The 24,722-nt window shown below is 40.6% G+C and overlaps 1 protein-coding gene across 1 annotated transcript in view; it reads left to right on the top strand.

The window, feature by feature from the left end:
- Positions 1-22,087: 22,087 nt before the first annotated feature.
- The window catches only part of LOC306858142 (melanopsin-A-like), a gene marked incomplete at its 5' end in the record, with an annotated part of 35,040 nt that continues 32,405 nt past the window's right edge, over positions 22,088-24,722 (top strand). The window contains one exon of the mRNA XM_079398542.1: positions 22,088-22,207. Coding sequence (XP_079254668.1) covers positions 22,088-22,207 — 120 coding nt within the window. The remainder of the gene's footprint in view (positions 22,208-24,722) is intronic.

Below are 24,722 nucleotides of genomic sequence, written 5' to 3'. Positions count from 1 at the left end.
CTGGGGGAAACAGAGACAGACAACACAGGGAGAGCAGAGACAGACAATACAGGGAGAGCATTCATGATCTCAGGGGGCATGGCAGGGCAGGACGAGGATTCATAGACTGCGTTTTTAGCCGTGACAGGACAAGGCGTGAGCTCACAGACGGCATCTTTAGCCGTGACAGGACAGGGCGAGAGCTCACAGATGGCCTCTTTAGCCGTGACAGGACAGGGCGAGAGCTCACAGATGGCCTCTTTAGCCGTGACAGGACAGGGCGAGAGCTCACAGACGGCCTCTTTAGCCGTGACAGGACAGGGCGTGAGCTCACAGACGGCCTCTTTGGCCGTGACAGAACAGGGCGTGAGCTCACAGACGGCCTCTTTGGCCGTGACAGGACAGACAGTGAGTTCAGGGGCGGCCTTCATGACCGTGACAGGGCAGACAGTGAGTTCAGAAACTGTCTCCATGGCCGTGACAGGGCAGACAGTGAGTTCAGGAACGGTCTCCATGGCCGTGACAGGGCAGACAGTGAGTTCAGGAACGGCCTCCATGGCCATGACAGGGCAGTCCGTAAGTTCAGGAACGGCCTCCATGGCCATGACAGGGCAGACCATGAGCTCAGGAACGGCCTCCGTGGCCGTGACAAGGCAGACCGTGAGTTCAGGAACAGCCTCCGTGGCCGTGACAGGGTAGACAGTGACGTCAGGAACGGCCTCCATGGCCGTGACAGGGCAGACCATGAGGTCAGGAACGGCCTCCATGGCCATGACAGGGCAGACCATGAGGTCAGGAACGGCTTCCGTGGCCGTGACAAGGCAGACAGTGAGTACAGGAACGGCCTCCGTGGCCGTGACAGGGCAAACAGTGAGTTCATGAGTGGGTGCCACCACCTCGGGAGGTTCAGCAGCGGAAGCTGCCACCTCTGGTGGTTCTGCAGTGGACGCCGCCTCCTCTGGAGGTTCTGGGGCAGACTCGTGGACAGGAGAGGCCTCAGGAGCACAGTGTGCAGCCCACACACTCAAAATGGCGACCGCCATAACGGGAAGCACTGAGGTCAGGGGAACAGTCTCTGTAACAGCCAGGGTTGAGGCCCTGGGAATGCCAGCTACTCGCACCGACATCAGTTGTGGGTCCATCATACTGGATATCAGAACTCGAAGGACTGACCTTGAATCCTTGGGTGTGACAGACTCTGGCTGGAGCACTGAGACGTGGTGTGACTCTGGCTTGACAGCGGAGACGTGGTGTGACTCTGGCTTGACAGCGGAGACGTGGTGTGACTCTGGCTTGACAGCGGAGACGTGGTGTGACTCTGGCTTGACAGCGGAGACGTGGTGTGACTCTGGCTTGACAGCGGAGACGTGGTGTGACTCTGGCTTGACAGCGGAGACGTGGTGTGACTCTGGCTTGACAGCGGAGACGTGGTGTGACTCTGGCTTGACAGCGGAGACGTGGTGTGACTCTGGCTTGAGAAAACGTAATAAGAGAGAAAACGTAATAAGAGAGAGTTCATTGATTAAAGTTCTCCGTCACTACGATGGATTTACGTTAACTGGAGCGAGTCTATGACCGTCAGTTGCAGGGTTCCTGTCTGTCCTTAATGTCTTATATTCACGCTTCATAATTTTAAGGTTGTAAATAGGATTACATTTCTCAAATAGTGTAGCAGCTAATGTCTTAATTTTAATTTGAAAAGCCGCGGTGTATTCAGCCTGCTGAGGGGGATGTGATCAAAGCCTGGAGTGGATTGAAAGCACGTTCTTCTCTACTCTAAGGGTTTTGGTAATCACTCCGCTTTGGATCCACTTCGGGTTTTCCATTCCCGCTCACGGAAAAACTGCTCCGTGTTGACGCCATTTTTAAAGTTATACTAGCATGTTTATTTTTTATATAATGAACGCCTGAACGCAACATTTATAATGCTATATGTAATGTTTTGTAAATTATTCTACACGTTTAATAAACAGAATTACACAATGTCCAAATGTATACCTGAAGTGTGTAACTTTCCCTTGAATTTTTCTGGCTGTACCGCTTAAGTTGTTGTAAGTTTTTGATTCTACTAAAGCATAAAAATACAATATGTTTGCAGATGTATTTAAGAAACGTACTAAGTTAACATACTTGTTGATTTGAAAAACAATGCTACAGTCATTGTCCATTGAAACTGTAATACTAAATTCAACCACTAGGCGTCCATCCGACTAAACTAAAATCTGCTGTTAAAATTAACATTGGTTAATACTTGGTTTGAAACTTTTGTTTTTTCCAATTTGTTGTGATACTTTCAATAAAAATTACAAAGTGTGATTATTTTTGTTGGTTTGTAGTTTTTCAGATTAAATTTCACAATCTTTATCTAATCATTTTGTTTGTTTTTATCCTTTGCAATTTTTCAGGTCCTTAATAAAAGGTGTTTTCTGTTCCTGCCAAGGTACTCACAATAGGTAAGATCTGCAACATCTACTAATGTAAATACTGTTTCTTGCGTGACCATTTAATTAGTTCTGAGTAGCTTGTTTCTGTTTGCATCCTGTTTACTTTTAATTATCAGTAGCAATTGATAATTTCAGTTTAACAGATTATATAAATGTTTTAAATTATTTTAAGTCATATGGTTTGCTATTTGTAAAACTCTTCTAAAATGTTTTTATTTTTTGCAAGTCAAGCTTCTTTTAACTGAAATCACTTTTTTGTTTTGTTTGTCTTTTTGGGTGGTGTGTGTGCTTAAATATTCAAATGACAGTATGAAAGAATTATAGAATACAGTAATATATGGTGTTTTTACAAAAATTTTAGTATAGATCAATAACAGGTTGTTTGTGGACATTATTTAAAGGTGGAAGCAGAATTTCTGAGGATTACCACTGTTCCCCTCGTCACAACGTTTTTTGCACAACTTGACCACCACGCTGATCAGCTCATCAGAGTGCTGAAGAAGATGGGTGGATCTAAAGGAAAGAAAATTAACCTCACCTTTGCTCCGACTGCACAGGTGTAGTTTACTACTTTGTAGAACACATTTAGGAATAAGTAAATGTTGTCTAGTGTGTTGCCATTTGTCAGAAACCAATAACATTGCAAATGCACCCTATATGAATATAACATTTCTTTGATTGTATTTCACAAAGCTTCTGAGATTAACAGCTAATTTTTTTTTCTCTTTAAACAAATTGCTATTTTGTATTTACACTACACACTATGGATAAATAACCAGAATTTTGAGGAAACTGATGTACTGACGTTCAAAATGACCATTCAAAGTTACAAGCAACAGAAATAACAGAACTTTTTTTCTATTTAGAATGAAACTGTTGAAAAGAAGAGGGAGTGTCTCCTCAGGGCACTTTGTATCTATCTAAAAGAAGATCCGAGCAGTCTCTTCAAAGACTATCTGGTAGGTAATACTAACAATTACTGCAGCAGTAACGGTATAGGGCTTTTAAGAATATCACAATATCCATTTAACATTGTGGGATATGACTTGTAGGAATGGCAATTTTGGTCGAGACCAAAATCATGTTTCTGATAATTTAATCTAAACATTTAAAAATTATAATCTTATAAAAGTAGAATTTATGGCAGCGCTGCTATATTAGATGGCATCAGATCATACAGGTGTACTTAAGTGGCCAGTGAGCGTACAAATTGTGAGGAATCAGTTTGGACCAAAAGTTAGTAATCAAGCACTATTTTAAAACATTTATGGAGAAAACTGCAATGCAATGAGCTCTTTGGAATTATGTAATTGACTGGTGATTTCATTGTTGTCCATTTTTATGTGTGGAAAGGATTCAGATGGCTGTGCTGCCCAGAGGGACCTTGAACAAGTTGTCTTTGGCATCTACAGCATTAATGCTGAGGGAGGTGATGCCACCACCACTCCAGTTGATGTTGGAATAGTGATTGAGGGTGTTGAAGTGCTTCACGACTTGGGAGACATCGCTTCTGCATGTGCACTCTTAATGGGTGTCATATATGCATTGAACCTCAGTTATCCTCAGGAACTGAAAACGTTCTTTAAGGGGCTTCAGAAAATCTTCCTCCAGCTGGATGCTACCAGACTCTCAACCAAGGTACAGATGCTTAAAAACAAACTGTATGAGTGAACAAACGTGTGGCGTTTAACATGAAGGCCTGCTTTGCACTTGAAACAATGTAATTGAAAAGCACTTAAGTTTATATACCTTTTTTTGTGTGTGACACGCACCACTGTTCTGGGTGACATGTTTTTTTGTCATAAAGCATGTACAGATGCTTAAAAACAAACTGTATGAGTGAACCAACATTAAGCACTTAAAAGTTTGTGGCGTTTAACATAAAGGCCTTGAAAACTTGCACTTGAAACCATTTAATTGAAAAACACTTGAAACTTTACACACCTTTTTTCTATTTTTTGTGTGTGACACGCACCACTGTTCTGGGTGACATGCATGTAAAGCGTGTCCAGAGTTGTTGTTGTTTTTTTTGTTTTTTAAAGGTAAAGATAACCAACTTTAAATGCTGCCACTCATGGGTATGTTTAACTTTTTTTTTTTTTTTTTTTTCTCTTTTGTAAAACAGAATTGATAAACAGTTGTGTTGTTGATAAACTCTTGTGTTGTGAATAAAGGAACTAATAAATGTTGAGTTGAGTTTACTGAAGTATTTTGTGTGGAACCTGTTGACAAACTAGAGTTAATTCAACCTAACTAGTAAAAATTAAAGTTAGCGAAAGCGTTTTATTTTGATTAAGCTTGAATTTAATGTTTTGTTGTAAAATCATTAGTTTACTTTGAATAAACAAATATGTAATATGCGAATTCTAAACAAATTTGGTTAGTCCATATAACATAACTGACTTTAGTTAGTTCAACTCAAATGTCTCTTGTTGAGCAAAAATTAATGATAATAGTTGGCTTGAGTCAAAAATATTATTTCTCCCTAAAACAACCCCATTAAGTTAGATAACCTTGAAATATTTGTTTTCAACTTTCATAATTATATTTTGTGGAACCTGTTGACAAGAAAAAATTAATTAAAGTCAAGGTTTCATTTTTTTGAGTGTAATTTACAATTACTTCTCCTAAAAAATAGACGATGCATAACCATACAACACATATATTAGGGTACAAATGAGGCTATATCAACAACATTCACCTTTCAATACAAAAAATATCAATTATAAACATGAGTTAAAATCAAGTTCTGTATTCAGACCCTTAGGAGAAAGAGTATTTAGTGTGTAACTATAATACGCTTGTCTTTTTAGTAAAATCTTATTGTCATCACCACCTCTCCTGGGTACTTCAACATGTTCAACTCTAATATACCTCAGTGTGGAAAGGTTATGTCTTTTTAGATTAAAATGTACTGCTACCGGGTTTTTTTTTAAATCATTAGTCCCTATACTGCTTCAATGTTTTGCAGTCCTTGTTTTTAAAACACATTGTGTCTTTCCTATATACGCTAACCCGCATGGACATTTTATCATATAAATAACATTTTTAGTAGTGCAAGTGATGACACCCTTAATTTTGAACTCCCTTCCTGAATGAGCATGAGAGAAAACATTAGTTTTTGTAGTAAAGTTACATTGGGCACAACGACCACAACTATAGTTACCCGAGGGGATAGATAAAAAGTGAGTGGGTCGTATCACGTATATTAGAAGATAATTTTTGCCTCAATGTGGTCATCTTGTTTTAATTGTGATATAGCTGCTCAAATGATTGACTTTGATTACCAACAGGTGCAATCAATTGGAACTCTGTTTGAATCTTAGTACTTATTGAGCTGTTGCTTTTGCTTGTATGTGTTAGCCTGACGAAGGTCTTTGGACTGAAATGTTGCTATTTAAAAAAAATTTGAATAAAGGGAATAACAGTGTGCAGATATTTTTTCTGATTTCAAATATGAAATTTAATTGTAAGCTTTGAGAACAGTTTTGGAGAACTTGATGTTTCCCCATTCAAAGAGATAAGAGCTGCACCCGAGAGGTGTTTCAAAGATGGCCGCCGAGTGACAAGACTTGCCTTAAATGGACTATGGCTATTACCAAACTCAGAAATTGGTAGTAAATTTCACAATTAATTACAAAGCAACCACAAGTGAAGTTACTGAAGTAGTATTTTCTTGTCAAACTTACTCCAGTAATATTTATTTAACTTCAATATGTTTTACAGTGTAGGCTAGTCCTTGATGTTGTCATTGAATTCTTTGTATTGCGCAGTGAGTGTTGGCTACATAAATGCTACTTGTAGCTATATTTACTTTAAATATTACTGTTATTTGTTACCATTGCTGTTAAAAGATGTTTCATGATTTCGAAACATAACTCATTTTGATCTTCACATTGATCAGAGTCTTATAAACTGGACGAAGCTGTCATAGTCTTTGCTGGCTTAAAGCATAACAGTTATATATGACTTGGTGACATTTTCCTGTGGGAATCTCCTATGAGTTTTTTTATACACAAAATGTCAAAAGCAATAGAGAATTACGGAGCTGTAGGGCTGTTTCTTTAGATGGGCATCTGTGTGTTGCCTGACCTCTTAATTTAAGCACTGGAATACAAAAAACAGACACTTAAATGGTTGAAGACTCACATTCAGTGCACTGTTATTAAGGTAATTAAGAATTACAGTTTATGGATGCAAAAGCTCTTTAAGAAGCTTGTCAACCGAAAACAATTGATATGAGTCTGAGTGCAGACTGTAAGGTCAGTTTTTGTGGTCTGTATTAGACTGAGCACAGCTTCTCTTAAATGGAGAGTCATTATTACTCACCCCTTATTTCATTCCAAACCTGTATGACTTTATTTCAGCCATAGAACACAAAAAGATCAATTATGTTTTCTCTTTGATGTGTTTTTACCATGCTATTACAATGAAAGGGCACTGGAGCTTTTAAGCTTCTAAAATACCACACAAGTGCCATTAAAAGTATCATTAAAAATGGTCCATATCTGTATAAATTCCCTTGTGTGAGGAATAAATTGGGATTTAAGACGTTATTCTCTGAAGGTCAACCCTTACTCTCTATGACATATCCGTGAGAAAAGCAGCGATGGTCATTTAATTAATGAATCTCTCTTTTAAGTCTATTTTTTTCAATGAATCGGTTTTCAAAACTGGTTTGAATGATTAATTTAATAACTCACTGACTCAATAACTGGGTCTCATTAGTTAACAGTTCATTGGTGGGGAAGGATATCAGGCAATCAGCCTATTATGTGACTTAAATTATTGACTCAAATTATAACTACATGTATGATTATTTTATAGTGTTTTGCATCCTTATGTATATATCCTTTATATATGTATATATGCATCCTTTTATATATATATATATATATATATATCATTGTCCTGCTGCAGAACCCAAGATCGCTTCAGCTTGAGGCCACGAACAGATGGCCGGACATTGTCCTTCAGGATTTTTTGGTAGACAGCTGAATTCATGGTTCCATTTAATCACAGAAAGTCTTCAAGGTCCTGAAGCAGCAAAACAGCCCCTGACCATCACACTACCGCCACCATATTTTACTGTTGGTATGAGGTTCGTTTTCTGAAATGCTGTGTTACTTTTACGCCAGATGTAATGCGACACACACCTTCCAAAAAGTTCAACTTTTGTGGGCCACACAGGGCCATGTGGGTTTGGATTTTGTTTTCCCTTCATAAAAAAACCCTTTATTTAAAAACTGCATGTTGTGTTTACTTGTGTTATCTTTGATTAATATTTAAATTTGTTTAATGATCTGAAATATTAAAGTGTGACAAACATGCAAAAAAATAAAAAATCAGGAAGGGGGCCAACACTTTTTCACACCACTGTATATATATATATATAGCGAGAGAGAGAGAGAGAGAGAGATGGAAATATAGTTTATAGTTATATACAGTAGATTTGGAAACTATATAAGGTGTATACATGACCACTGTATTTTCAATTGAGGGTGATCTATCCCTTTAATAACTTCCAGCATCAATGCTGGAAAGTCCAGAAAAAAAAAAAAAAAAACATTGTTTCTCATATTCAGTGAGTCTACATGTGATTGTTGACAATCTTATGACTTGCCGGTCTTCATCTTTGCTCTTTGGTGTCCTAGTTTCTCAAACCAGATATATCTCACAAAATATTCCTTTTGATGAAAAGCATAGATAATAGTGAAAGAAATTGAAGTGATTAGCCCCACCACTAGAGTCAAGGCAAGGCTTTACAGATGTCTGTAACTGAATGTTCCTGGTTGATTGTTCCAAGAATCAGAGGTCAGAGGACAGGGGTGAGAGTTACATCACCTGAAATCTTTACCATTATTGCTTCTTTCTCTTCCTTATTTTCTCTCCTAATTAAAATAAAAAATACATTAGCATTCCTTCCAGTGAAATGAGGATGTTTTACTTGTACTCGTACATGTACTCACCATGGAACTCCAGAATAATTTTCAAATGCAATGCATTCCAGCAAGCTTTTCTTGGATTTGTCCATGTATTGTGCAATGTGTCTCATGATATTGGAAAGCCAGTAAAATAGCAGAGTAAGAGGATAAGTCTTGTGGAAGCGGTGACAAGCACCTTACGCACAAAAGGCTTGAATAACAGTAGATTTTACACTAAATAACCCCCCCCCCCCCCCCCTTGAATAACAAAGCTGCTCTTTATTAGTCATTCTCTTGACCCATATTAATGTACTTCCTCTCAAAATACTCAAATTACTACTCATTAAAATGCATTAAATTGGTTCAGTTGGTAATGTACAACCCGAATTCTCGAAATGTTGGGACGTTTTTTTAAATTTGAAAACTTTCAAATCACATGAGCTAATATTTTAGTCACAATAGAACATAGAGAACATAACAAATGTTTAACTGTTAGCCTGCACCAGAGCGACCTCGCACTGAACGCTCTTTGTTTGCATGTGTCATTGTTTTCTAATAGAATAAATGAAACGGGACAAAGTTAATCTTGTCAAACTCTATATCATTCTGAGGGTCTAAGCCTCAAGCATCGACGACAGATCGCTGTTTTTCGATGGAAAGCTTATAAGGAATGAGTGGCACAAATTTGCTACATTTGTGTAAGCAGTACACATCCAAACACGCAGAGTAAAAAAGCCGTACGTACCTTTATCATTGTAATAACGAGCCACAAACGCGTCCACTGCTGAAATCCCAGTTTAGTTAGAGAGGTAAGGGTCCACAGAAAAACATCCCAGCGAGCACTTTTAGTCCAGCGAAACAATAACGTTGTAATAAGGATGAATATTCCTTTGTTTACGTTTCATTTCTTCAGAGAGTTATTGTTCGCGTCCGTTATGGAATAAATTACGCTCAAAAACAGCGTCTTGGTGGTAAAAAAACAAAACGATTTTGTAGAATACGGTCTTACAAACATAATGAGACCGTCTACGGAAAAAAAAGTCTCAGAAAAGCGGAATATAGATTATTTGAATTTGGCGCTCCCTCCTGCCGGCAGTGACGCTTCTGTGACGCACGCTGTCATCTGAGCGGGGCATAACTTAGCGATCTGCTTTATCCATAAAAAACTGTTTTTTTTTCTTCTACATTTTTTATATGTGTGTGTGTGTATTGTGTGGGGAATGTGGCCGTGTCTGCATGATTATAATCTGTATGGACGCACATCAGCGTGTTTATTAGCGACTCTATGACGGCTATCATTGTGATTCATTGATCAGCTATTATTGATTATATGGCCCATCTGTTTGATTATAATCTGAATGGAAGCACATCAGCGTGTGTTTACTGACTCTATGACCATGTCTGGCAATATCACTTCACGTCTGGCAGTGATATTTATCATTGTAATAACGAATAACGAAGAATACTTCAGTATACATACTATATACAAAGCATTTTTTTCTATTTTTTTTCCTTTTTTATTACTCAAATAATTATTTTTGTATTTTTTAGTGCTCAAATAAATCTGTCTATTATTTTATAATTGAAAAACTATGCAGGAACATGTATAATGACTAAAATAGCTTGTATAATTCTGCAATCCATTTGGTGGTTATTTTTCCTCAAACAGGGGGGTGGGGGGACTATAAATAGTTTCAGAAAAAATATTGCAGGAATCTCATTTTTCATGGTATCTTCTTCAAATTTGAAATATGAACTGATGAGACACATGGCTTTCGATCCATTACTTTTCTGGATTGCTCCAGGACTTATTTCATGTATTTGTATATGAAATAAAAAAACATTCAGTGTGGAAAAATATTTTTCAAGGCACGTCAGTGTCTATAACTTTTTATCTTTTTGAGCATTATCAACTCTGGATGATAGATAGTAAAGCCCAGAGTCTCTTCTTTCCAAAGATACCTAATTTGTTTGTGTAAGCACACTTTGTCACAAACTGTTACCATTTTAATTCAGGTAGGTTATTTTCACCTGCGAGGCCCTAAATGGGGTTGAAGGTTAAAGTGTTAAACGGAGAAATTTTACACTTTTATCCACTAAATGAGCTCATTTCAAATTTGATGCCTGCTACAGCTCTCAAAAAAGTTGGCACGGGGGCAACAAAGGGCTGAATAAGCAAGAAATTTTGAAAAGATTCAGCTGGGAGAACATCTAGCAACTAATTAAGTTAATTGACATCTGGAGCCGGTTGCACCAGTTAGACATAAAAAGCTGGGTGTAAGCCCTACGGTGGGCTTTGCAACGTCCAGCTTTTGTCAAGGTTCATGGGTCTGTGTGTTCATTCTATCTGTGTTGTCTCTGTTCTGATTGCTTGTCAGCGTTGCCCAGCAACCCCGGTGCTGATGAGCTAATCAGAGCGGCTGCACCTGATATTCATCTCGGCGCCTTTATCTGCCGCGCTGTTTGGTGTTGCTGTTGTCAGTTCGTTGTTGCTCATACCTTGTCCTGTTCTCATCTGTGTCTAGCGTTGTTTGCTGTTCCTGTTTCTCTTGCTGCCTTATGAGGACGTTATCTCTGGGATTGGAGTTCCAGTTGTCAGGCGCCCAGGATTTTTGCTCTTGTTGGATTATCTCACTTGTTGCTATCTACGATATCCCTGATCAGCTATTGTTGCACATTTATGCTTCTGATCACTGCCAGTTCTTCGTGAGCATCAATAAATCACCTTATTTCACTCTCAACTGGATTTTGAGTTTTTTCCCGTGTCAGATTTATGATAAATATTTACACCTGTTGCACCAACTAAAACTTTGATCAGGCACAACTACGCCCAGCATAGATGATGCACGTCCATGCTGACACATTCTCCTGCAGTTATAGATATAGCTGAGACGACGTTCACGCTGCAACAAGTGAAGCCACCACGCCATGATTTCACAGAGTAAACATTTTCAAGTCCGCGTTGTTATATCTGAAGTCTCCCTGCACGTTCCCATGACAGATTTCTTCAAACAAACATTAAAAATGAAGGCGGCAGGTTAAGTAAAACATAATGAATTTAATACAATGATTCTCTCTAGTTATTTTTTCTAGCTGACTATCGAGTTTATGTACAATGAATGTCTTTCCTGAGTGACATTATGTGTGTGTTTTACTAACGTCTTTCTATGGCTTAAAAAAACACATTTATAGTTTGTATTTTGTGATAATACTGACAGAATTTGACAGCTGATACTTTATTTCTGATTAAAAGTATCAAAGCATAAAACTTACTTCGATTATTGGATGGCACGCACGCTACAAATAATGAGTGGAATTAAAGATTTGAAATATTTCCAAGCATTTATACTGTCCTTCCAAGCAAGATGTCGAATGGTACAGTTTCTTTTAATAATCCCAGATCATATGTAATATTTCACTGCATAAATTACAAGCTGTACAGATAGAGTGTTATAGTCAACACCAAGCTTCGCGATTGATATCGCTTATCCTGCCCGAAAAGACCATAAACTTTACAGTTCATGTCTGCAGTAATAATTAACAGACATGCATCCTAAAAACTTGATTTTCACTTTACACCTACCTCTGACTAGGCGTAAGATTAGTGTCAGACGTAGCACTATGCCGAGATGGTGCAACGGGTATAAATTCTATGCACGACTTAAAGCGCATTTTACGTCCAGCCTATTCTTACAACCGGGTGTGCGTCCAGCTGGTGCAACCGGCCCCAGGTCTGTAACATGATTAGCTCTAAAAGGGATGTCTTAGGGTACTTTCAGACCTGTAGATCGTTTGCTTTGTTCCGAAACAGGGATTCATTTGTTACATTGTTGCATTTTCTTCTTGGTTCGGTTCGCTTTCACACGACAGCATTGCAAACCGTACCAAATGTGTTTATGCAAGTCCATTAATGGAGTTCTGATCCTAGACAGTGCGATATCACCCGGGTTTACAGCCCCTGTCATCTTGCCAGAGCACACTACGCCGTCTACACTGGTCCCGTTCTGTTCCGCGCTGGCAAAACGCCCCCAAGTATCCGTGCTGTCCAAGCGGCCCCAATTGTCTGCGCTGTCCGAGCGCCCCCAAGTGTCCGCGCTATCCGAGCGCCCCCAAGTGTCCGCGCTTCCAGAGCGCTCACAAGAGTTAGCGTCTCTTCGATGGTACCCAGAGGAAATTTCAGTTCTTCAGTTTTTGCTCGAGAGGAGTGCCGATCCTCGAGAATCCAGTTCTCAAGCCACGGCCAGGAGTGCCGATCCCCGAGAATCCGGTTCTCAAGCCACGGCCAGGAGTGCCGATCCCCGAGAATCCAGTTCTCAGCCCACGGCCAGGAGTGCCGATCCCGATCCCCGAGAATCCAGTTCTCAAGCCATGGCCAGGAGTACCGAACCCCAGTCCAGTCCCCCTTTAGTATCACTGGTCTCTGCCAGCTCCACTCCGCAAGAGCACCCTCCAGAGCCCGCTCCTCCAGAGCACTCCCCAGTACCCGCTCCTCCAGAGCGCCCTCAAGTGCCCGCTCCTCCAGAGCGCCCCGAAGGACCCGCTCCTTACATTGCAAATCCTCTATTCACACTCATTACTATCGTTTCACTGTTACTTGCTTAAATGGCGGATTTGTGTCTACCTCTGAGTGCAGGTGAGGACACGTTCGAGCTGCATTCGGTGCAGCTGGAGCTGGAGGCCGTGGAGAAACAGATCCGCGACCTGCTGGAGAAAAAGGCCCAGCTGAAGGAACGAAGAGCTGCGCTGGAAACATCCCGGGCTGACGCTCACAAGTCCGGGGTAAGTATACAGCACGCTGCTAACACTCCCACCACCTCTACTCCGTGTGTTTCTCTGCACAGACCCTGTGCACCCAGGACTCGATCTTCCCAGATGTCCTTCACTCCGGCGCCGGGACACCACGGACCCTGGGTGCTGCAGCAGCGGAAGACGCGAGCCAGGCCTCGGGTGACGACTTCTCCCCCCCCTGTCTTCGAGATCTCCACAAGGAACAAATTCGCCCCCCTCCGCGAGTCAGAACGAGATGTTGTGATAGTTGGAGACTCCATTGTCCGGCACGTCCGTGCTATGCTAGCTGAAGGTAAAGTACACGCTTCTAACATCCCCACCACCTCTACTCCGTGTGTTTCTTTGCACAGACCCTGTGCATCCAGAACGCGATCTTCCCAGATGTCCTTCATCTCCACCCGGAACCGCTTCGCCCCCCTCCGCGAGACGGAACGCGATGCTGTGGTCGTGGGAAGCTCCATCGTCCGGCACGTCCGTGCTACGTCAGCTGAAGGTAAAGTGCACACTCACTGTTTCCCCGGTGCACGTGTTCTCGATGTTTCTACGCAGATACCTGTGATCCTGAAGGGCAACGAGAACATCGGTGCTGTCGTGCTGCACGCGGGGGCCAACGACATCAAGCTGCGGCAGACGGAGACACTGAAGAGGGACTACAAGAGCCTGATCGAGACGGTACGCAGCACATCGCCCGCGGCCATGATCATCGTGTCAGGACCGCTTCCCACGTATCGACAAGGAAACGAAAGGTTCAGTAGACTTTTTGCTTTAAACGAATGGTTATCGTCATGGTGTAAAGAACAGAAACTGCTCTTTGTTGATAATTGGAATCTTTTCTGGGAGCGTCCTAGGCTTTTCCGTGCTGATGGCCTGCACCCCAGCAGAGTCGGAGCGGAACTCCTGTCGGACAACATCTCCAGGACGCTACTCTCCATCTGACTAGTAAGCCAATTCTCAAATAACTGCTATGACGACTTTTGTTCTACCCACTTAAAAAATAGAAGTAATTGCGTTGTCCAATCTATACAGACTGTGTCTGTTCCCCGAATAGCGAGATCAAAATATAAATTCAATGCAGGATCTAGAAAACATCTGATCGTGATTAAACCAGAAAAACGCAAAATAAATGAACAAAAACAATTTTTAAAACTTGGGCTCTTAAACATTAGATCACTCGCACCCAAAGCAGTTATTGTAAATGAAATGATCACAGATAATAATTTTGATGTACTCTGCCTGACTGAAACCTGGCTTAAACCAAATGAATATTTTGGTCTAAATGAGTCTACTCCACCAAGCTACTGTTATAAACATGAGCCCCGTCAGACTGGTCGTGGCGGCGGTGTTGCAACAATATATAGTGATATTCTCAATGTTACTCATAAAACAGGATACAGGAGGTTTAACTCATTCGAAATACTTCTGCTTAATGTCACACTGTTAGATATGCAAAATAAATCTCTCTTATCTCTTGCTCTGGCTACTGTGTATAGACCGCCAGGGCCATATACAGATTTCCTAAAAGAATTTGCAGATTTCCTCTCAGATCTACTAGTTAATGTTGATAAACTGCTAATTGTCGGAGATTTTAACATTCACGTTGATAATACAAATGATGCGTTAGGACTTGCGTTTACTGACCTAATAAACTCTTTTGGAGTCAAGCAAAACGTCACCGGGCCCACTCATCGTTTTAATCATACGCTAGATTTAATTATATCGCATGGACTTGATCTTACTGATATAGATATAGTACCTCAAAGTGACGATGTTACTGATTATTTCCTTGTATCGTGCATGCTGCCTATTACTGATATTAGTTATATGGCTCCGCGTTATCGTCTGGGCAGAACTATTGTTCCAGCCACCAAAGACAGATTCACAAATAACCTGCCTGATTTATCTCAACTGCTCTGTGTACCCATAAATACGCATGAACTAGACGAAATGACTAGCAACATGGGCACTATCTTCTCTAATACATTAGAAGCTGTTGCCCCCCTCAAATTGAAAAAGGTTAGAGAAAAACGTACTGCGCCATGGTACAACAGTTATACCCATTCTCTCAAGAAGGAAACTCGTATTCTTGAGCGCAAATGGAAAAAAACTATATTAGAAGTTTTTAGAATTGCGTGGAAAAACAGTATGTCCAGCTATAGACAGGCTCTAAAAGCTGCCAGGGTAGAGCATATCCGCAAACTCATAGATAATAACCAAAACAATCCAAGGTTATTATTTAGCACAGTGGCTAGATTAACAAATAAACAGACGCCACCAGATCTAAATATTCCCTCACAGTTTAATAGTAATGACTTTATGAATTTCTTTACTGATAAAATAGATAACATCAGAAATACAATAACAAATGTAGATTCTACTGCGTCTAGTATTTCAGCTTCATTCATCGCACCCAAAGAAAAACTGCCGTGCTTTACAACTATAGGACAGGAAGAGCTAAATAAACTTATCAGTGCATCTAAACCAACAACGTGTTTATTAGATCCTGTACCTACTAAACTACTGAAAGAGTTGTTACCTGTAGCAGAAAAACCGCTTCTCAATATTATTAACTCATCGTTATACTTGGGTCACGTCCCAAAACCATTCAAGGTGGCGGTTATTAAGCCTCTTATTAAGAAACCACAACTAGATTCTAATGAACTGGCAAATTACAGACCCATTTCAAATCTTCCGTTTATGTCAAAAATTTTAGAAAAAGTTGTGTCTACTCAATTATGCTCCTTTTTGCAAAAAAATGATCTCTATGAAGAATTTCAATCAGGTTTCAGGCCCAATCATAGTACAGAAACTGCACTTGTTAAAATTATGAATGACTTACTACTTGCTTCAGATCAAGGCTGCACCTCATTGCTAGTATTACTTGATCTTAGTGCTGCGTTTGACACTATAGACCATAATATACTCATAGATCGATTACAAAAATATATTGGTATTCAAGGACAGGCTTTAAGATGGTTTAGATCCTACCTGTCCGATCGCTACCACTTTGTTCATTTAAATGGGGAGTCATCTCAATTATCACCAGTAAAGTATGGAGTACCACAAGGATCTGTCCTAGGTCCTCTGCTATTTTCAATTTACATGTTGCCCCTTGGAAATATTATTAGAAAACACGGGATAAGTTTTCATTGCTATGCTGATGATACTCAATTATATATCTCAACAAGACCAGATGAAACTTCTCAACTATCTAAGCTAATAGATTGTGTAAAAAGTGTAAAAGATTGGATGACCAATAATTTCCTCCTACTAAATTCAGATAAGACAGAGATATTACTTATTGGACCAAAAAACCATACACAGAATCTCGTGGATTATAATTTGCAACTAGACGGATGTACTGTTACGTCCTCTAAAGTCAAAAATCTGGGTGTTATTTTAGACAGCAACCTGTCCTTTGAAAATCATATTTCCCATGTTACAAAAACAGCATTCTTCCATCTTAGAAACATTGCCAAGCTTCGAAGCATGCTACCTGTTTCTGATGCAGAAAAGCTAGTTCATGCATTCATGACCTCTAGACTGGACTATTGTAATGCACTGTTAGCTGGTTGTCCTGCATCTTCAATAAACAAGCTACAGATAGTCCAAAATGCAGCGGCTAGAGTTCTTACCAGATCAAGAAAATATGATCATATTACTCCAATTTTACAGTCTCTGCATTGGCTACCTATTAAGTTCCGTATCATTTACAAATTACTATTACTTGCCTATAAGGCCCTAAATGGTTTAGCACCTGCGTATCTAACTTGTCTTCTACCACGCTATAATCCAACCCGCTCTCTAAGGTCGCAAAACTCTGGACTTTTGGTAGTACCTAGGATAGCAAAGTCCACTAAAGGAGGTAGAGCTTTTTCACATTTGGCTCCCAAACTCTGGAATAGCCTTCCTGATAACATTCGGGGTTCAGACACACTCTCTCTGTTTAAATCTAGATTAAAGACACATCTCTTTAGCCAAGCATACACATAATGCATTTTATAATCTTGTACTGCAGTTATATCTGATCAAATGTACATTATTATTATTCTTTAGCTTGGGTTGAACAATTTATTTTTGCTTAGATGGAACAGCAGCTACGCTAATCATGTCTCTGCTTGTCTCTACGTTTCTGCCACGGGATTAACATCCCGTGGTAGCCAGGAATTACAGAACTTCAGTCTGGATGTAACCATTACATGATCTGAGATGACCGAACACCTGAGATGGAGGATCAGCGCCGGGAGATGACGTATGTGTCCCTGATCGTAGGCAGAGGCCAAACACCTGGATGAACGCCAGAGACAGATCCCCATTGAGGACCCCGCCACTTAGACAGCCATCGGAAAAGACCACTGGAACCAGCTGAGCCCATTCAATCTGACTTGCTGCAGTTTGGAACTGAACTGCTGGTTTGTTTGGCCAGAGGAGAATTGCCCCCCCGACTGAGCCTGGTTTCTCCCAAGGTTTTTTTCTCTATTCTGTCACCGATGGAGTTTTGGTTCCTTGCCGCTGTCGCCTCTGGCTTGCTTAGTTGGGGACGCTTCATTTCCAGCGATATCACCGACCTTATTGCAAAGACACTATTCAAACTTATTGACACTTTATTTTCCTTTTTTTTTATATATTGTGCAGTGCTTTGACACAATTTGCATTGTAAAAAGCGCTATATAAGTAAAGGTGACTTGACTTGACTCCTCCAGAGCGTCCCACAGTGCCCGCTTCTCCCGAGTGCCCTAAAGTGCCCGCTCCTCCAGAGCGCACCACAGAGCCCGCTCCTCTAGAGCACGTCACAGAGCCCGCTCTTCCTCAACAACTTCCAGAGGGAATCTTGAATTTTTTTTTTTTTTTTTTGGGGGGGGGGCATATAGTCACGTCCTGGGTGGCCAGGCCAAGGGCCAAGGCCACGGAAACCCCTGAATGGCCATCCAAGTCTCCAGTTCCGCCGTAGCCATCCAAGATTCCTGATCCACCATGGCCACCCAAGTCTCCAGTCCCGCCATGGCCGTCCGAGCCCCCAGACCCACTGTGGCTCCCTGAGTCTCCAGTCCCGCCATGGCCATCCGAGCCACCAGACCCACCATGGCTCCCTGAGTCTCCTGATCCGCCATGGCTCTCCAGGCATCCAGTCTCGCCATGGCTCCCCGAGTCTCCTGATCCGCCATGATCTCCAGAGTCCCTGGATCCGCCCTGGAGGTTTCCCCTGTGTCTCTACTCTGCGCCGTCCTCCAGGGCGCCCACCCCCCCTCCCCGATGGAATTATGACGGTGCAGGTCGCACCTACCAGGAGGGGGAGGTAATGTCACCGAACGACCAGGCTCCATCTTCACCCACACACTTCATGATCACCTTTACCTGCACTCTGATCACCTGCACCTGTCTCCTAGCCAATTACCTCATCTCCAACACACTACAAAACCACACACCTCAACACAGTCCTTGTCCGATCTCGTTAATGCAACGTTGTTTCAAAGTGGACTCCTACGTGTTATCCCAGCGATCTACCTGTTACTTACCTGCCTGTGTGTTTACCTCTTGTGTTGGTTCCAAATGTTGTCCATCCGTGTCCTGGATCCCAGTTCGTCCTCCCTGGAGCTGTACAACGCGGCGTTGAGGTGTGTGGTTCTCCCATTCATCCACGAGCCCCTGTCGGACAGCACCCCTGTTCTGTGAGAACCCCATCTCATCACTCTCCACCCCTGCATCTGTTTACCACCCTTTCACTCTACTGTCTCTGCCCATCAACTTTAAATAAACTTACCTGTTTTGTATCTTGAGTGTGGAGTCTGCAATCGTAACACCGTGGGCTTATTGCGGCTTTATAGCTGTTCTGGCAAACGCAAAACGAATGTAGCTGTCATTCCTCTCTAATATATCTATCTATACATATATATATATCGGTGAAAATATAATTATATATATATATATATATATATATATATATATATGTAGTTACAGCCAGCGCGAATCGAGGCTTCGTCAGGACAGCATTCTTGTAATGCGCGGAGAAGAGTAATTAATTACACAACATTTTAATATGAAGAGGTGCTCTTTGGTTTTCAACTGCAATAACAAATACTCTCACTAACAAATTCTCACTTGCATTCACAAAATAATTTGTTACATTTATATAGCGCTTTTCTGGGTACTCAAAGCGCTTGACTGCTAGACACAGAAGACACTGACTGCTGCTTTTTATATAACATAGTTCCCCTTTTGAATTATGATACTGCTTGGTTCGTTGGTCCGTTGGGTCGGATTGCTTTCTCACCACAACCGCTCCAGGGTTCGTTTGAAAGCATGCCGAGACCACCTCTTCAAGGAGGTCTCGGTACGCTTGTTTGGTCCGCTTTTGGTTCGCACCCGAGTGCAATTCCTGCTTTCTCACCTCCCCAAACGAACCGCACCAAGAGGGAAAACGAACTCTAGTGCGATTCAACTGAACTAAATGAGGCAGGTGTGAAAGCACCCTTAGAGAGGCAGAGTCTCTCAGAAGTAAAGATGGGCAGAGGCTCTCCAATCTGTGAAAGAGTGTGTAAAAAGATTGTGAAATACTTTAAAAACAACGTTCCTCACCGTCAAATTACAAAGGCTTTGAAAATCTCATCATCTACAGTGCATAACATCATCAAAAGATTCAGAGAAACTGGAGAAATCTCTCTGCGTAAGGGACAAGGTCGAAGACCTTTGCTGGATGCCTGTGGTCTTCGGGACCTCAGATGACACTGCATCACTCATCGGCTGAGGTAATGTAAATGATTCTGTCATTTACATTACTAAATGGGCCCAGGAATGCTTCCAGAAACCACTGTCAGTAAACACAATCCTCAGATGCCAACTAAAGCTCTATCATGCAAAAAGGAAGCCATATGCGAACATGGTCCAGAAGCGCTGTCGTGTCCTGTGGGCCAAGGCTCATTTAAAATGGACTGTTTCAAAGTGGAAAAGTGTTCCATGGTCAGACGAGTCCAAATGTGACATTCTTGTTGGTAATCACGGACGCTGCGTCCTCCGGGCTTAAGAGGAGGGAGACCTTCCAGCATGTCATCAGCGTTCAGTTCAAAAGCCAGCATCTCTGATGGTTTGGGGGAGCATACGTTATGGGAAACTTGCATGTTTTGGAAGGCACTATAAATGTTGAAAGGTATATAAAGGTTTTAGAGCAACATATGCTCTGCTCCAGATGACGTATATTTCAGCAGGACAATGCAAAACCACATACTGCAACTATTACAGCCGCATGGCTTCATAGCAGAAGAGTCCAGGTGCTGAATTGGCCTGCCTGTAGTCCAGATCTTTCACCTATAGAGAACATTTGGCGCATCATTAAACAAAAAGTATGTCAAAGACGACCACAAACTCTTCAGCAGCTGGAAACCTATATCAGGCAAGAATGGGACCAAATTCCAACACCAAAACTCCAGAAACTCTTAACCTCGATGCCCAGACATCTTCAAAGTGTTTTGAAAAGAAGAGGAGATGCTACACCATGGTACTCATGCCCCCGTCCCAACTATTTTGAGACCTGTAGCAGGCATCAAATTTGAAATGAGCTCATTTTGTGCATAAAATATATGTTTTTGAGAAATGTATAATTTCTCAGTTTAAACCTTTGTCATGTTATCTATGTTCTATTGTGAATACAATATTGGTTCATGTGATTTGAAAGTCTTTTAGTTTTCATTTTATTCAAATTTTTTTAAATGTCCCAACATTTCTAGAATTCGGGTTGTACATGCATAATGTGTAATATAATGGGTTACACTTTATTTGGAAACACTTTATTTTGCCCTTGTTAGACATGTTACGTGTACTTATTATTATAATAACAATAAATTATACAGAATTACATGCAAGTTACCATAAGACAAACACTAATCCTAACCATAAAGTAACTACATGTAGTTAATTAATATTACTCAGTACTTAAATTTATAATTACACTGTAACAAGGACACCTTATATAGTGTATATAAATATAGTGTAACCTTTTATTTGAAGGTGCCCTTGTTACAGTATAATTATACATTTAAGTACTGAGTAATATTAACTACTATTATTATACTATTATGTTACTATTATAATGTATATTATATTAACTACTATTATTATATTATGGTATATTATTTACTTACTTTATGGTTCGGGTGAGGATTAGGATTTGGCTTATAGTGTTACTTGCATTTAATTATGCAGTAAGTACATGTAACATATAATATAATTGTAGTAACAAAATATATTACAATTTGAAAACTTAATATATTCATGTACTTACATAATATAATATACTATAATATAAAAGTAGTAACGAAGTGTATTGCAATTTTATTTTGTACTGTAGAAAATTTGATTGAAAAGTGATTGTGTAAATGCTATAAGCAGTGGTTATTCATAACATTTTAATTGACAGCTCTGGGGTTCAAACACTTAATCAGCATTTTATAAGTGTGTCTATGCTGCTGACTGGCTACTAATTAAAGCTGCTTCAGAATCTGAACAGGATGTGCGGTTTGAGAAAGAGAGAGAGAGAGAGAGAGAGAGAGAGAGAGAGAGAGAGAGAGAGAGAGAGAGAGAAGGGAAGGACTGAAGACTGAGCATGTGCAGTTTCTTAATATGAACGTCCTTCTGGCACATATACACATATGGGGCAAACAGGCACTTCAGGCTTACACTTTGTGTGATTATGAAGGGTTTAGCACAGGGCTGTTGGGCTGCATGTGGGATGTTTGAGTTTGCTTAACTGAGCGTCCCTCCTCATGCATACTGGAACAGGCACATTCATCACACACACATGTTGAGCGCATTGACAGCTCAGCTCTAGGGCGCAGGCAGAGGAAGGCATCCAACACCTTCTTATATAGTAATGATGTTTCTCAGGTTTAAGCAAACTCTTTTTGCGTGCCAACTCTGAGCCCCTCTCCCTGCGCTGCGATGAACACTTCGCGCTTGCTCAGCATGGGGATCCCCACTCAAGCCCCTAACAGCTCCGCGGTGAGCGCGGACACTCTCGCCCCGTGGAATTACAGCGCGGTGAGTGCGCACAAGCTGATGGAGCTGCCGGCGCGGGCCACTACGGTAAGATTATGGCGATTGTTTAAAACAGCTACGTTATAACCATTAGAAGGAGAAAACGTCTGTCATAATGTATGTCGTACTTTAAGTCATGTGTATATTATTAACACGCAAAAAATATTGGAAAGCTAGCGCCAAAAACGTGTGCGTAATCGGAGGAGCGTTTGAGGGAAGTCAAAACGTTCCATCTAAACGTTTCAGGTGCAAGTGTGCCAGTTAGCGGGGATGGCTCCCTATAAAAGATAAGCAAATGTATGTAATTATTTTACATGTAAGTATGTTTAAAAGCGCTTTAGTATGTTTTAGTAACCACAAAAGTTGCAATCATAAGTTGCGTTCTTCTGAGGAGGTTGCCATAGTAACAGTATAGTGATAGAGCGATTACTTTATTATTTGTTAGCGGTACCTCGACAAAACATCAAATATTTTTTGTACATTTGTTTGTCAAAATTACAAATAAAAATATTGTTACCAGATCTAGTGTTTAAAATGTATGTTGGACAGTTAGTTAACTGTACCAGAGGCGCCAAATAATTAGGGTACGCGAGAGGGACATCACATTGCGTCTGGACAAACTGCTGACAAATATTCAGTTTCTGTCTCTCCACATGGATACGAAAGGATTTGCCTATCAAATGTATTAGCTAGTCAATCACGCCTCAATGTTAGCCTCTGGGAGTGTTCCATGTTCATGGTTTTCCAGGTTATTCACAATCATAAGTTTATCGAACCATTTAAATGTAACAAGTGCACGAGCCAAAGCATGTGATTGTGATGAAGACTATAATTCGTATTTTAAAAAGGATTAGGCTAAACAAAAAAAATGATTACCCTGTGAACCCCAATAATGAAACTGTAATAACGTTATTAAAATGCCTTTATTTCATTTACACACACTTTACGCCTTTACACTTCCTTGCTGTATATATTAATATATTTTTTATGGTAGCACATTTTCAACTGCTGCAATATCTGATATAAAGGTATTGCAGGTGCTTGATATTTAATGCATCAGTGGAGCATGGAGTCAAGTTGTAATAGCTAACATGTATCTATGTAGCCTATCTATTCTGTGCATTTATATCCAGAGCTGGAGTTATTGATTGACATCAGGTTTACTCTAAAAAAAGTATTTCTATATGATTAGCCTATATAAAATAAGGTTGTAACTGTATTCTTTTTTTTTTTTATGCAAAATGGTAGACAGTCTGGTTTTTACGAATAATTGAAGTGACGCATACTCGGAATTCGTACTCTGCATTTAACCCATCCAACGTGCACACACACAGCAGTGAACACACACACACCATGAACACACACCCGGAGCAGTGGGCAGCCATTTATGCTGCGGCGCCCGGGGAGCAGTTGGGGGTTCGGTGCCTTGCTCAAGGGCACCTCAGTCGTGGTATTGAGGGTGGAGAGAGCGCTGGACATTCACTCCCCACACCTACAATCCCTGCCGGCCCAAGACTCGAACCCGCAACTCGAACCCGCAACCTTTGGATTACGAGTCCGACTCTCTAACCATTAGGCCACGACTTCCCCATGAACTGGTCCTCATTTGTCATGCATGGTGATAAAATCCAGACATATTTGGATCAAGTCTCTAAACTAAAGTCTAGTATTGTGTCTTTGTGATAGTACACAGATGAATTGCTGCACACTGACTGCACACTAGAGTAGTTCAATATCACCCACACACTCCACCAGAGGTGTTACAACACTACAAGTGGAATTACTCAGCAAATGAGCACAATTTAGCAGACTAAGAATCAGCCACATATGTCAGTTTGGAAAGTAGGTAGTCCTGTGTTGCTGTGGGATCATTTAGCATGTGGGAATCTAGCAAATGGGATTAATTTCTTAGAGAAGTAAGCTATTCCTGGATATTTCCTGTTTTGCGATTAAAATGGGACATACAAGAAAATGAATTCAGTGGAAGAAAAGAAACAAAAAACAAACAAACAAACAAAACAAGCCAAACATGCATAATGTAGTGCATGAGAGCATTATTTGCATTGCATCATTTCATCCAATGACAATGATATGGAAATAGAATGAGAATGATGTGAGGTCATAAAACAGAGCTTTGTCCCATGTGAGAGTTTAAAACCAAAATTTGACTAAAGCATACAGTAATACTATCCAGAAAAATAAATAAATAATGAGAAATAAACAATTTGCTAATGTTTGCTGCACATAGTCCTTTTTCGTATCTAACTATATATTTATTTCCAAAAATCAATAGTGGTTTAGACAAATTTAAGAGTATGCATTTTGTCATATGATGAGTGTTATGGCATTCTTCAAACAGAGCAGGGCCTTGTTCCTCTGATAAATCATGCCTTTATTTGTTAATGTCATAGCTAGAATACAGAGATTTCATTCATATTCTGATGTAATGTGAATATAGAGCTTAACCTTTAGGCCTATAACTTCCATTGGTCTAATTTGTGCACCTCAACAGCAGTCATTCCATAGCACAAATCATTGCAAATTATTGGGCGCTTTGTATTAG

The sequence above is a fragment of the Barbus barbus genome (assembly GCF_936440315.1).
Source record: "Barbus barbus genome assembly, chromosome: 38".
NCBI lineage: Eukaryota > Metazoa > Chordata > Actinopteri > Cypriniformes > Cyprinidae > Barbus > Barbus barbus.
This window is presented reverse-complemented; position numbering and strand designations above follow the sequence as displayed.